The sequence below is a fragment of the Cucurbita maxima genome, unplaced genomic scaffold (assembly GCF_002738345.1).
Source record: "Cucurbita maxima cultivar Rimu unplaced genomic scaffold, Cmax_1.0 Cma_Scf00031, whole genome shotgun sequence".
In the NCBI taxonomy this organism is placed as follows: domain Eukaryota; kingdom Viridiplantae; phylum Streptophyta; class Magnoliopsida; order Cucurbitales; family Cucurbitaceae; genus Cucurbita; species Cucurbita maxima.
In genome coordinates, this window is record NW_019272047.1 from 316,056 (window position 1) to 330,685 (window position 14,630).

Genomic DNA, 14,630 nt, shown 5'->3' on the forward strand with positions numbered 1-14,630 from the left:
CCCCCCCCCCCCCCCCCCCCAAAAAAAAAAACCGATTAAACCAACCAAAAACTGCCGCTGGTTTCGGTTCAATAGTTCAACTTCTCATGTATAAAAGATTGGTAATATTCAGTCAGCTTCAGGTTTGGCATGACCAGATCATTCATACCCGAGCCAACTGATAATGTACACATAAACTAAAAATTGAAACTTCAACAAATAGCAGAAGAGGACAATTAGGCTTCGATGCTACTAGTCTTCCCAAGGGCGAGAGTTGTTTGAGCCTTTGAAATGCCAAAATTATAAGGCTTAAACATTACCAAGCAACGTCGCACCAGAATGAACCAACTAAACTGTTGATCAATCGGTTTAGGTTGGTTTGGTTATGCACCATCTAGTAGTTCGACTCGGTGGCCTCACTACTATTCTACTAATATTTCCTACATGACTCATATTGGTACTTTCATAGTACAAAAGGTGCTAAAATAAGTTAAAAGCTCTATAGTCCAAAACTTGAGCACAACTGGATCAGGAAGCCACTGTTTTACGTTTCACCAATATTTACTGCTTCTCAAAACAAGTACTCAATCTGAATTTCAATTGCTGGGCCAAAACCTACAAAGGTTCACTTTAATACTGCATAACAGAACCCAAATAGCTAACTAGATTCTCCATAGTAACCTTCTTTTAAGACTTTGTAAGAGTACTAGTAGCATTTACGTGGGAAATATTAATAGAATAGTAGAAAGGGCATAGTGACGATCAGTTAGGCGTATCTTCGTAATAAATAGAGAGGGTTAGGGACCATAGAAGGGAGATCATTTTAGTGGGATTGTCCACTGTGGGACTTGGGAGAGAGATAGCCCTCTCGAAAGGCTATTGTTACGTTATAGTTTCCTTTTGATAGTGCAATATATTATTATCAGACTCTGGTATTTCGATGATAGGGTTGAGGTTGTTCATTCTTATAATTTCTTAGCTTCTCTACAAAGAGAAGAAAGAAAGTCTGCAAACATTTTTTAAAGGCAGAATAACAGAACCCAAGTTCTAGCTTTATATAGCAATTTTATTAAAGACACTGATCACAATTCTTAGTTATTAACAATTATTCGCACATAAAACATAAGGCACTTTTTTCGTCTTAAAGGGTAGCTAAACTATTTAAAAAACCACACATGATTTCAGAAGATATTCCTCGCAATTGGATGGTATTTAAATCCTATACGAAGAATACATTTTAACTCCCAAGCTGCCAAAAGAAGGCGGGGAAAAAGAGCATACCAGGCAAAGTGGCTTTGTAATTTGAATGTTAGAGACAGAATGAACTCCACCTGTTGCAATTAGTATGGTGTCCCCAGGCCTATGAAGAACAAAACCATTCAAGCTCTATTAACAAGTAACTCTTATTATTTCCTCATAAAATATATATATATGTATATATATATATATATATATGAACATGCAACAACTTACCTAGCAGCAGCAACAGCTGCCTCTACGGTTGGGAAAACTCCAGACTCGGACAAATCTTTAATAGATCGTTCTACTCGCAGCCACAGCCTCGGATGACATGCCAAGTAACGCCATCTGTGGCAAACGAGGGCGGTGTTATACCGATCTGCAAACTCAATGGCAAAAGTGACAAAAAAAGCAGAAACTCCATGGAAATATGCAGGCGGCATCCACTAACTAACAACTTCACAAGGCTAATGATAAAAAATTTCCACTGGAATAGAAGCAAAAGAAATGCACAAAGTACAAAGAACTGGCGTTCTTAGAGCAAAATTAGTACCATATTGAGTTAAACGTCATCAAGATCTTCACTATTGCCGCCCGAATTTTTCTTATCTCTTTCCAACTAGTTAGCCCAACCTATTCATACCCAAAGTCCAGGAAAGAACTTCTAACTTTACAAGAAATTCTTTTAAACCTCACAAATCGAGAACTGTTAAGGCTCAGGAAGTTCACTTGAACCACACGTATGAATATTGACAAGGCTCAATCAAAAACTCCGATAGACTCAACATAAGAAAGATATGCATTCCATCTCTTCAAACGAGTTTTTTCGATTTAGATATGCAATGAAATAACAATTCCAACTTTTGTCAAATTCGAAATCAGAATTATATTTCTTCTCCCAATCCATTTCCAGAAATACCTAAATTGCAAATTTTCACTCTCTTCCTCCCAAAAAACCTCTTAATTTGTGGCACAACCAGAAGAATCCTTCAATTTCATCCAAACGAAGCAATTTTAAGAGGAAACAAAAAGAAATCCTCAAATAGATCAAACAAATTTTACGAAAAAACATTCGATAAAAAATTGAAACACAGTGCGGCAGGCAGCCAACAGAGAGAGAGAGAGAGACAAAAGGTACCTGGTATGGGGGAAAGGAAGCTGAAAATATGCATCAAACAGCCATCGTCCAAATTATTGATTCGAGCCGACGAGGATGGAGTGCCTTTTCTTTTCCACTTCCTCTGCTTGTTATCTTCCATCGTCGGCGTCTCAGCCATCGAAATCACGGCCTTCAGCTCTGGCTCTTCTTTACCACTTAGCTGATATCGGCCTTCGAGTTTTGACTGCCATAGCCCACACAAAGCTTGGGACTCGCTCAACAAATGACGACCTTCTGTCATTTGCTTCGGCAACCGGATTGTTTCGGTAGTAGCTTTCTTCTGGCCTTCAATTTCTAAATGGCCAGCCCATCTCAGGAGTTTGTAAAGGCCCAAAATTTCGGCCCATTTCTGGATCCATTTCTAGATATGTGACTTAGCTTTCTTCTGGGCCTTCAATTTGTAATGGCTAGCCCTTCTCAGGAGTTTGTGAAGGCCCAAAATTTCGGCCCATGGCTTGATCCATTTCCAGATATGTGACTTAGCTTTCTTCTGGGCCTTCAATTTATAAATGGGAAGCCCATCTCAGGAGTTTGTGAAGGCCCAAGTTTCGGCCCATGGATTGATCCATTTCCAGATATGTGACTTAGCTTTCTTCTGGGCTTTCAATTTCTAAATGGCTAGCCCATCTCTGGAGTTTGTGAAGGCCCAAAATTGTGGCCCATGGCTGGATCTATTTCCAGATATGGGAATTTCATACAAGTAAAAATACCTAAAAGAAAGAAAGTTGTGTAAAAAGTTAATGATAGTTATGTAAATAGTTAACTTTTTTTCTTCTCCGTATACGTTAGGAGTCTGTTGGTGAGAAGGGGCTGGGGAAAGCTTGAACCAAATTCCTACAATGATGAATATAAGCGCAATTGAAATTTTGAAGTTAGTACATTTGTTTGTTGAGAAGACCTTTACTATTTTTCGAAGCTCGATCTCTCCTCGTGATGAACCAAAAAGTCAATAGATAAGAAACAAGAGAAAATCTTTTAACCGTACATCTTTCTTGGTATATCCAAATAATAGGTTGAAGCATAAACTTAAACATTCTTGAGTTGAAGGTGGGTAGAATTTTTTTTCGTTAACTAAACAGATAAGAAACAAGAGAAAATCACTTCATCCAAGACTTGTATCGAGTCTCTGTTCTATATATAATAGAATTATATAGAATTTTCTACTTTTTGAGGCATATCAAAATTTTACTTTAGTTGGGGAAACTCCAATGATATGGAGTGATGAATTACAGGATCTAATGTTATGTTTCAATCATCCAAGACTGACTAAAATAAGGCATTCAAATGCTTATAACACTACAGACAGCATCACATGTGCTATCACAACTCAGTTACTGCTGGTGCATGTTAAGATACAAACAAGTTGGTCTCCGAATCGTTGTTCCGACTTCATTATGTACGTTTCGAGATTTCAATACTTCAAGATCCATGAGTTGGTTGATGTTTTGAAGACCCTGTATGTAGTAGGCAGGTGAAGGAAATGAAGATACTTGCAATAATCCATATAGTCATCCATGAGAAGCTAGCAACTGAGCATGGAAAAGAAAGGAATGAAGTGAATTACCCGTATGATATTTTCATAACAACATGCACATCTCCTCAGTGGGAGGCTACATACTCCAAAACAGCATCATCCACCAGTCCAGTATTCGACGTGTTATCCGAATAACTTTTAGACCCATCCAGAGAAATATGACGCTTGCCCGACACGCTGTCAGGTATGAATTCCATTGGCATGCTCTTCAAACCTGCCTTCTGCTGCTCATAAGAAAGCTTGGTGGAAATAGGAGATTCGGGTGCATCAGGATAGTTTTGCAACAACTCGAATCGTCTGTGAAACAGCAGATGAGCCACAGTTCTATCAATGGGGTTTGTCTCTGTTTCAGCGTCCCGCACCCCAGACATTCTAGAAAATGATAAAAGAAAAAGATAATGAAAAGGACATCACAGAACTTAAGAGGGAACTCACTGAAAATCAACTACTTGTAAGAAATCTAAAATTATTTTGTTGTCACCGTGGTTGCATCCTAAGAATGGACTTGGTTACTCAACTCATGCCACCCAGCAAAAGAAAAGGGGAGAATCTTTGAACAACCTTACGCGAGAGAATGAGAACTTAAGTGTGTTGACTAACCCGCAATGACTATCGATTTCTCCTTTTGCACTGATGGCATGCTCATCTCTGGTACATTTGTTGGAGCTGCTTGTATCATTAGCATAATGTCTTTGCATTGCACTTTGAGCCAATCGAAACAAGCTGTCCCGGATACGAAGTCTGATTTTGAAATCCAGCTGTAGTAAAACATTTCTAGAGGATTGTAACAAAAGTCAGGTTACAATAGAAGGAAAGTAATCCACAAACAAGTCAGGTGTACCTTTGAAATAATCTCTTGAAGCCTGCAAAGAATTGTTTCTTCCATAGAACAACGATCAACTGCAGAGGATATTGTATAGGAATTGTCTTGCTCTAAAGGCGACTTTGGATCTAGTGCAGGAAGAGTGTATATTTCTTCGGAATCGAGATCAGTCTTTTCAATGTGCTGAGACTGAATTTCTTGGGGACTGTTTGGAGAAATGGATTGACTAGCAATAGAGGCTTGATTCTTGAACTGTTGCTGTTGTTTTTTAATGGCAAGCATTGCCTGCATTTGCTGCCTTCTCCTCAGTTTTTTTATTTTTTCTTGAGGGGTCATGGTAAGAGACTTCACAAAACTGTCAGCTGGTTTGTCTACACGACTCACGCCACCTGGGGAAATACCATGACTGATACGCATTTGGGACAGCAAAGGCATGCCGGGATACACATTTGCAGCAATTGCATAAAATGGTTGGTGCACCAAGGGATTTGAAGCTTGCTGGTATTGCAATGGTTCAAGTCCTTGAAGCTGAGTATGTTTAGTGACAACTGAAGGTGAAGGTGTTCCCAGTTGTAGAGCTAAATTGTTATCAAAGTGACTTCCTAGGCTCGTTGATGAAGGCCAGTTATTACCACGAATATCTTGAAACATCTTCTCCTCACTTTTCCCTTCAGTTCTTTTACGAGATTTCAACAGTCTTTTCTGCATACCACCAATCTGAAGCATGGAAAAGTAATAAATATTAGAGAACGGACATAAAAGGTTGGTAAATAGAAAAAGGAAGACGAAGACACATAATATACAGACAACAAGAAATAAGTGTCTGTTGCTCCTTTCAAATTTACTAGTATCCAGGCTAACCCCATCTGTCAGTTCTAACTAATGGCCATTGCTACAATGTTAGTATTGTCGAATAAATCAGAAATTAATCCTCTAATACTTGTAGTTACAGTAACCTTCCTGCCAAAGGTAGTTTGTAACCGCCCAAGTCCACCGCTAGTAGATATTGTCCTCTTTGGACTTTCCCTTTCAAGCTTCCCTTCAAAGTTGTAAACCATGTCTGTTAGGGAGAGGTTTTCACACCCTTATAAAGAATGTTTCGTTCTCCTCCCCAACCGATGTGGGATCTCACAATCTACCCCCTTTGGAGCCCAGCGTCTTCACTGGCACTCGTTCCCTTCTCCAATCGATGTGGGAAAGATTTGCAGAAAAATTGAATGTGAAAGTGGAAGTACATTCAAATGCATTGATACATCGGAACTGGCAACCCAGTGACTGATAACTCAAATATCAACAAAGATACATTCAAGGAGTGACTTTTTACAACCAGGTTATCCTAATGAAAATTAAACTACTTGAAAATGGAAAGCATGCTTTCTGCAAATGATGAGCATTATGCTAGATAAATTACCATTGAAGTATTTAAAACATAATCACTTCTTGATACATGCGATTTTCATCAGCAGGTAAAAACGCTTAAATATAGACAACAAAATAAGGCTACGCTAATTAACTAGTTACTTCAACAAACAAATGTGAAAAGAACCTTATTTGAAAACTCATTTGCAGTCGAGATATTGTCAGCTCTTTGATGAAGGGTGGCTGCAGCTGGCTTTTCCATTTTCTCCAAATCTATCTGAATAAGCCAAAAAATTACATAGAATTTTCAGTTTGCTCAAAAAATAGAAACAGAAGATGCACTCTATTAATCACTACTTCAACATGTATCATACCCCATCATTTGCGATTGCTCCAGTGGCATCATCTTCCACATTAGTTAAGGTTGCACTTCTAGTCTGCAACCCAAGCAGTCCAGCATCAATATTTTGCTCATTGCCAAGAATAGATAATTGCTCATGTTGTCTCAAATACTCCGGATTCTTGCCTTTTCCAGAGTCCACTCCTGACTCCAAATTCCATGACTCCTTGGTTCGGAATAGTTTTATTGTGCTGTTAGACACATCTTTTGAAGAAGAAGACCATAGCTCATTAGGATCACTCAGACTTACTGGGCCAAATATTGAGTCATCGTTGCTACAAAATTGCCACTTGTGAGGATATGCGGTGCAATGGATATCATTGGTTAGAAAATAAAGAACTAAAAAGGGTAAAAGAAAAACATTTCAAAGAATAAAATAGCCTTTCTACAGGACCAAGAAAAAGAAAAAAAAAAAAAAAGGAACTCCAATGCACTATAAGATTATCCGACAACTTTGGTTATAGTGATCATGTAGTAACTGTTATGGATAAGATAATATAAACCGTTATTGGATTTTTGCAAACTAAAAGATAAGGGCAAGAGAATACGAACAAGATAAAGGCATACTACAATCCCAAAACTTCAGTTACATTGCACTTATGTACGTGTGTATATAAGTGGAAAAAAACTAAACTAGATGATTATTGTTTCTCTGAGGGAGTGAATCAATCAATTGGACATGAAGAATGCCTTTAAACAACACAAGGGAGGAGATCTATGAGAATCTGTTTCGCTTCTTCTAGAAAACATGACAACAACGGTGTCTTCCAAAAGGATATAAAATAATGTCAGGTCACAACATTCTTTCCTCTTCATCATGCTTATCATTTGACTTCAGTCAAGAGAAGAGTTTCTGATTGTTGTTGTTCTTCTTCTTTTTTTAAATTTAATAATCTTCAATCAAGGAGTTTAGAGAATAATTACATGTGTACCTGAAAATTCTATCTAGATCATCAAAACTTCCAATATTAGCCCATCCATAGTCAACAAAATCACCCTGTTCTTTACCTTCTTCACCTTCTTCAGTACTTCGAAAATTTTTTGCACCTTTGGTTGTTGCAGCTATCAACATACAAGCCATTAAAAGAATTAGTACACAGTCGACCCTTTATACTATTGCTAGTCAATGCTACAACACATAATCATCTAGAATTTACTGAAAATCAAAAACATAATTTTACCATGTCTTGGTGAATTATATTTGCTAATTTCAGTTAATTCACGAGATTCTTCAGTACCATTGGCATCTTGGTCAATTCGACAAGTTTTGGACAAGGATAAGTCAACCAATGGATCATTGCTGAGGTTTGAGGCAGAGGTTCCTTCTTCGTTGACAGGAAGGCTTTCCAGCTTTCTTCCATGGGCATCATCAGCATTAGTCCCAGGTGACTTGTGCTCCACAAGCTTCGTGTATGCTGTGTCTTGATTCCATTCTTTCTTGTCATAATAATTCTCACTAGCCCCCGGATAAGGCACAATATGATCATCACTACCAGCAGTCTCACCCCATATTATGTTTGAAAGCTGAAATTTCCACAGAAATTTAAGATAATTTAAGAGAGGAAAATTTTAGTAGTTCCCTAATTATCAATTGTAATCGACAATGATTTTATTAGCACTTCTAGTCAAAAACAAGGAAAGAAAACAATGTACCACATCATAGAATCACTTAAATGTTCAACCACATAACCAGTTAGATATAATACAATGAACTTTATTCTGCTACCAATCCTAAAATGCTTCATTTAGATCCGCCCAAAATGCTTTCCCCAGTCCACGAGTTACTAATTGGCATCCCTAAATGCTGATATGGATATCAGATCTATCAGATTCATTTCTCAACCTTGCAATAAAATTAAAGTATTCCATGGTAGTACTAAAAACCAAACAAGCTAATCAATACCTAGAAACACTGTCCACTCACAAAAAATCACATTAAAGAAGTAAAACGGAAGGAGGAGGAGTTACCTCTTCGTCGTTCCAATCAAACATAGCTGAAAAACCTTGACAGAATCTCTAATCCAGAATTCAAATCCAACAACTGATCGAAGATTGATCCGCACATCGCCGAATTTAGCGGAAAAGAAAGTTAAGGAAAGAAAATCTCGAAATCTGCAACAGAAAGCATCAAACTCCGGAAACACAACGCCGATCTAAAGCCGGGAAACGTCCAACAAAAACAAGACGAACAAGAAAAGACACAGAATCAGAAGCGAAAAATTCACCAAAAAAAAACCAAATGAACAGAGGTTTAGAAAGATTTGGGATTGAAGACCAGAAATGGGTTTGGTTTGGTTGAAACTGGGAGGGAGGGTGAGCACGTGACGTCACGTGGGTTCTGTGAAGCGGAGTGGAGGGGAGCGAGCAAGACGACACGTGTGAAACGTATCTGAAGTTCGTTGTGGCTGGGAAGACTGATCAAATACTGGAATTTGATTGGACGGAGGTGAATTTGAATTTCATTTGGGTTTCATTTCGCATTTGGGGAAGAGGAGTGGGCCCGGGGTCAAGACTTAATTTGTGGTGGAGGTTTGCTGACCTGTCGCTTTTACTCTGCCAACGTGGACTTCAACCTAACTCCTTCCTTAATTTGTGGTCAAGACTTAACATTTGATTTTGCAATTTTAGGAAATTAATCTTTTAAAAACAAAATATTAATTTAATTCTAGTAATTTTTTATGTTAATATATGTTACCATAAAAATGAATTAAGCAAATATAATTATATTTATTTATAATAATAAAATAATAAAATAATTTAGTATATTTGCATTGTTATATTATTAATTTTAATGTAGTGTTAATAATTATAAATTTGATTTAATTTAATTTTCATTAATTAAAAAATATATTAGTAATTAATTAAGAATAATATGTCTTAAATTTTAAGATTGTAATTTGAATAATTACCTTTAAATAAATTAATTTAATAAAATTTTACTTCTTATCCTAAATAACTAGTACAATAATTAAATTATCGTTGTATTTTCAAATTTTAATATAATTAATTTATATTACTAATTTGAGTATTAAAAATATATTTATGTTAGTCAATGGTTTCATATGAATCACTATAATGTGATTACTTTTATAGGAAATAATTTAAATATATTATTCATAAAATAATCAATTATAAAATTATTTTATATTAATTTTCATTTAATGTAAGAACAATACAATAGGCAATTAAATAAATGAAGGAGAAGGTAAGCTAAATTCACCTTAATATTCAAAATATTTTCGAGACCGAATTAATTGGTCAAAGTCAACTTAGAGAGTAAATTGGTCATTTTACCCCATACAAAATAAAAAAAAAAAGGAAGAAAGAAAAGAAAAGGGGAGAAAAATGAGATAAGGGTTTAGAAATTCTTAGAGAGAGTCGAAATCCCGCTTGAGTTTGATCTTGGCAAATGTTCATCTTTTCGTGCTCCTCCTCTCGATTTTGATCTTATTTGTAAATGCTCGATTTGAGTACTTTCAAATGGTTCAATAGTGGCCACCCGACCACATGCACCTGTTCCCACGGTCTTAATTCACCTCCAAGTAAGTTCACTATTCATGGTCTATGGCCAAACAACTACTCCAACATCATTTAAGCCGGAAAGAAATCAGAAATAAAATAAAATATTAATAATTTTAGAAAAATGAGCGAATTTGAGATTTATATTTTTAGAAAAATAAAAAAAATTTCATCCTCAAATCAAGTAAAGTTCACTTTCAAATTAAATTAGTTATTTTTTAATTAAATTGAAAAAAATGCAATAATTAGATAATAATATCAATCATTTTATAATTAAATTGAAAAAAAATGCAATAATTAGATGATAATATGAATTTTAAGTAGTGAGCATCTTACCTTTTATACATCATCAAACAAATTGGTTCAATTTATTGCTTAAATTAATTAAAATCCCAAAATAAACAAATACTTTTATCAATTAAAAAAAACATTTATAAGTGAGTCATCATATTTTATGTATTATGAATTATTTTTATTTTATTAAAAATGAGTACTTTAAATAATTAATTCATTGATTTAAACAATAAGATAAATTTATGCATATTTAAAATAAAAAATTAAATTAAATATCTTCAACAATTTCGCGGTCCACTTTTTAATTTAAACATTTACGTTTTTTTAATGCAAATATTAAGATAATTTTTTTAAGTTACCCCACGCGCAGGTTCGAATCCAGTCGTGTACATGAAATCCTAAATTTAACTCTATTATTTATTATGAGAAGAAATTAAAAAAAAATAAGGATGAAAAAAAAACCAAAATCAGGTAAGTTTGTTTTTTCTTTTTTATATTTAATTGGTATTTTGTTTGCAGTAAAAACTAAAAAAAAAATTTTACAGCACATGGATTCACCTCATCCTTATAATAATAACAAAGAGGTCGTCAAATAAAACTCGAAGCCTGAATTAAAAAAATTTTAAAGCCTTCTAATGGCGACTCTGAAAGATCTCCCTATAGTATTGTTGATCGAAATTCTATCGAGGCTTCCGACAGAGTCTCTATTCAGATTTAAGTCGGTTTGCAAATTTTGGTACGCTTTGATCAACGATCCTATAAATTTTTCTTTTCAAGATAAATGTATTTTTATCAAGCGTCGAGTGATGGTCAATTTTCAACACTTTACGTATATACCCTCCATCATCAAATTTTCCCTTGCCCCTGATCGATCTATGTCCATTCTCGATGTCAACAATCCCTTCAGTTATACTGCATTTTTCGTTATTTGCGGCCATTCTCATGGCTTGGTTTGTCTTTCCTTCAATAGGGATATTTTCCTATTTAATATGACGACCGAAAAGTTTCATAAGCTCCCGTTATCAATTCTTCATTATCCTGGGGATATTTATGACATAGATTTTTCGTCCACAAATGCGGTTGGATTTGGATACGATTCTAAATCTAGAGATTTCAAAGTGGTTAGGGTTGTAGAATTTGGGAGCCAATATGGAGAAACTAATCTCCCGGCTAGAGTCGAAATTTACGATTTAAGGAAAGAAAGATGGAGGGAAATTGAATCCACTGTTTGTGGGCGTGTAACGAGGGCACCTACTCCTCAGATGCATCATAAAGGAACATATTATTGGTGGGCATACAAAGAAGGAAAAACTAATATTCTACACACGTTCGACATGAGCAAAGAAGTTTTTGGCGAAATTCCAATACCGAACGATGTAGTGAATGAGCGTATGGAGTATATAAGTATGGGGACGTTGAATGGATCAATTGTTATATTTCACTACTCAAAAACAGGGAATGAAAAAACGTTCTCGGTTTGGGAGATGGAGAAAGATGTCGTCTCATGGTCAAAACTAATGACAATTGGTCCTGTTTTTGGAGTCGAGAAGCCATTGTTGTTTGTTAATTCAGATGAACTTTTAATGGAAGCCAACGAAGGACGGGTGATTTCTTACAATATTAAAACTCACCTGACCAAAGTTCTTCCAATAAAAGGGCTTCCATGTGTGTTCGTTGATACTTATTTGGATTATAGTTTAGTTCAATACTGAACGATGTAGCGAAGGAGCATATAAGTAAAGACTTGAGTTACTATAAACTTCCTCTTACTGACAGGTTTTCTAGGGCCGAGTCTTTTGGACACGGAATGCGTTCTAAGTTGTTGTGAACGTTTCTTCATCCTTTAAGCTTCTCCTTTCTTCAATTAATTTGTTGGACTTCCTTACTATTCAATTTTATGAGTTTAAAGTTGTTGAGAATAAATTTTTGTAATCTTATTTTAATTTTAGGAAAATTCATTATTATTATTTTAGTAATAAAAAATGATTATTATTCTATCCATCGGAAGAAATTAAAGAATATATATATATATTAAATTTAGGCAAATGGCGAACAAAGTACAACCTTTGTTCGATATTTTAGTCACTTTTGACTATGTTTTTTAGGCTCACAATACTTTGTTCTACATTCGAATTCGAGGATTCTATTGACATGACTAAGTTTAGGGCATGACTCTGATACCATATTAGTTGAACATGACACTCCACAATGGTATGATATTGTTCATTTTGAGTATAAGCTCTCATGGCTTTACTCTGGGCTTCCTCAAGAGGCCTTATAATTGAGATAGTATTCCTTGATTATAAACCTATGATCATTTCCTAAATTAGCGAAGGTGAGACTTTCATCCAATAAGAACAATTACTAGGTCTATCTCACCTATAATGTGTATGATTACGAGGCCCAATAGGTAACAAAAAATGCTTAGAGGTTAGAGGTTGAATCACCAACCGTCGCAGAAGGAAAAAAAATGCTTAGGATGCCCGAGGGACCTAGGAAAAATAAAAAATAAACAAAATAAAAAAATTACATTAATAACTTTAAAATTTTCATATAAAAGATAATATTATATTCCTAATAAAATAATCAAAATTATGTACATGATCATCAATATATTTGCTTCAACCATGTAAGGTTGAATTTCCGGTCAAGTTAAAAGTGGAACTATTATCACAGTACACCACTGTAGTTCCAACTGGGATATGATCGAGTTTTTCTAGCATCCTTCTTAACCATATGGCTTGACAAGCACGAGCGGCAGCAACAATGAATTCAGCTTCATCCACCAATCCACCATTCCTTGACTGATATTGCAGTCATTTTATGAAGTAGCAGCAGCTCCAGGCCAAGAGTTAAGAGAAAGTAACATACAGACTGTGCACCGAGATAACAAATTGCAGTAACATTCCAATCATAAACCCCATCGGTTGTGTTTATCTTTCATCCCCAGCCTAAGAAGAGCCAATGAGGCAAGTCCATTAGCAAAGCAAAACCCAGGTGATATTCTGTAGAAATTCACACTCTCGTTTCGAGGATTCTACGTTCACACGTTCTCGTTTGACATCTGATACAGCTTAAAAACGAAAATTCACTGCTAGTGATTCGTCTCCATCGCACCCGAGTGACTCACGCGTCAGTTCCACTAGTTCCTGTTTCACCAAGTTGAATTTGAACCCGACGCCGAGTTCTTTCGCCAATTGACTCAGTGACTCGCCGGCTTGTTTCAACCTCTCGTCTCCGCCGTTCTCCGCCACAACTGTCATCAATTTCACGACGACCTTCCCTTTCTGACGACCTGAGAGAAGGTGGATTAAATTCATATACTGGCCTCCCTTCCTGATATCGAAATCCACAACAACGTGCAATTTTCGATCCTCTCCTTTATTGCCTCAAGAATGGCGAGATTCCCCGCCATGAAAGTAAGCTTAAAGCAAGAAGAAACATCTTAAAGCGACTGAGTCATCGTCGAGTGCTTGGCGCCGAAATCTCCGCCATAAGAGGCAAAAATTATGCTGGATTTACCCACAATTTCAAAGCGAAAACCATATTCATATACTCTGCCAATCTCTGCACACAACTACCTCTCACATTCGAAATCTTAACCACCGGCGCAAGAATCTCATCCATAACCTCCAATTTTCCCTCAGAAATCGCAACAGCAGCCTCGATTACAAACTGTTTTCAAGAATTGGAAGACAAAGAAGCTATAGAGGATGACATAGACGAAGAACAAGAAGACGAAACAAAGGTAATCGGCGAAGTCGTAGAAACCGACTTCTGATTCAGCGGCGCCGTCAGACTAATTAGATTATACATCGTCTCACACCAAGTGCTAGTTGAACTCGTAATCACAGACACAACATCACTTCCATCATCGTTGTCGTTATCTTCAAGAAGCTATTTCTCCAACTCCAGACAGCGATGATTCATCATCATCTTCTTTTCCGAGTCCAGATTCTGCAAATTCGGAGGTCCACCGCCGATGAGAATTGACTGCATCTCTGCTGATCCTCTACCTAATGTACTTTTTCTATCCTCCAAATCTTTCTTAATCATGTGCCACATAAACCTCTTCATCCAAGCGATTTTTTCTTTATGCCACTTCGTATTGATGTGGTGCCACATAAGCAGCAGGTTGTACCACATAATCTGTTGAGTCCACCTTTTGTTCTACCATCTCTTCAACATATGCCATAAAGAAGCGGTTGTTCAAAAGTTTAACCAAAATGAGCTTGTAATTATTTTTCTTTACTCTTCTCGGGACATTCATACTGAAAATGACTAAGGTCATGACAATAAAAACACTCACAAGAGTTTTGCTAAA

General features: G+C 36.2%; 3 protein-coding genes and 1 pseudogene across 6 annotated transcripts in view; 1 reads left to right on the forward strand and 3 right to left on the reverse strand.

Annotated features, from left to right (window-relative positions):
• LOC111466500 (F-box protein SKIP5) overlaps nucleotides 1–2,616 on the reverse strand; it is a 4,363-nt gene extending 1,747 nt beyond the window's left edge. The window contains exons 1-4 of one of the 2 annotated variants that reach the window (XM_023111170.1): nucleotides 2,451–2,616; nucleotides 2,357–2,417; nucleotides 1,453–1,597; nucleotides 1,261–1,339 (exon numbers count right to left, since the gene is read on the reverse strand). In XM_023111170.1, coding sequence (XP_022966938.1) covers nucleotides 1,261–1,339; nucleotides 1,453–1,597; nucleotides 2,357–2,417; nucleotides 2,451–2,495 — 330 coding nt within the window. In that variant the 5' untranslated portion in view covers nucleotides 2,496–2,616. Of the gene's footprint in view, nucleotides 1–1,260; nucleotides 1,340–1,452; nucleotides 1,598–2,356 lie in introns of both variants that reach the window. The other variant, XM_023111169.1, reaches the window with a different exon arrangement.
• A 910-nt stretch (nucleotides 2,617–3,526) lies between these two features.
• Nucleotides 3,527–9,136, reverse strand: LOC111466385 (protein LNK2-like). 3 transcript variants are annotated; one of them, XM_023111006.1, is made up of 9 exons: nucleotides 8,462–9,130; nucleotides 7,675–8,017; nucleotides 7,426–7,555; nucleotides 6,468–6,768; nucleotides 6,281–6,370; nucleotides 4,753–5,451; nucleotides 4,512–4,669; nucleotides 3,942–4,283; nucleotides 3,527–3,831 (listed from the first exon to the last, which is right to left on the reverse strand). In XM_023111006.1, exons 1-8 carry the CDS (start codon nucleotides 8,483–8,485, stop codon nucleotides 3,977–3,979), a joined length of 2,052 nt encoding a protein of 683 aa, XP_022966774.1. In that variant the 5' UTR covers nucleotides 8,486–9,130; the 3' UTR covers nucleotides 3,527–3,831; nucleotides 3,942–3,976. The 3 variants fall into 3 exon arrangements, with proteins under 3 accessions (XP_022966774.1, XP_022966775.1, XP_022966776.1); XM_023111007.1 differs by lacking the exon at nucleotides 3,527–3,831 and having other exon boundaries at nucleotides 4,202–4,283; nucleotides 4,393–4,669; nucleotides 8,462–9,136; XM_023111008.1 differs by lacking the exons at nucleotides 3,527–3,831; nucleotides 3,942–4,283 and having other exon boundaries at nucleotides 4,543–4,685; nucleotides 8,462–9,135.
• A 2,159-nt stretch (nucleotides 9,137–11,295) lies between these two features.
• LOC111466311 (F-box protein CPR1-like) lies at nucleotides 11,296–12,134 on the forward strand. Its single transcript, XM_023110917.1, has 2 exons — nucleotides 11,296–11,910; nucleotides 12,003–12,134. Exons 1-2 carry the CDS (start codon nucleotides 11,296–11,298, stop codon nucleotides 12,132–12,134), a joined length of 747 nt encoding a protein of 248 aa, XP_022966685.1.
• Nucleotides 12,135–13,217: 1,083 nt separating this feature from the next.
• LOC111466312 lies at nucleotides 13,218–14,630 on the reverse strand (annotated as a pseudogene).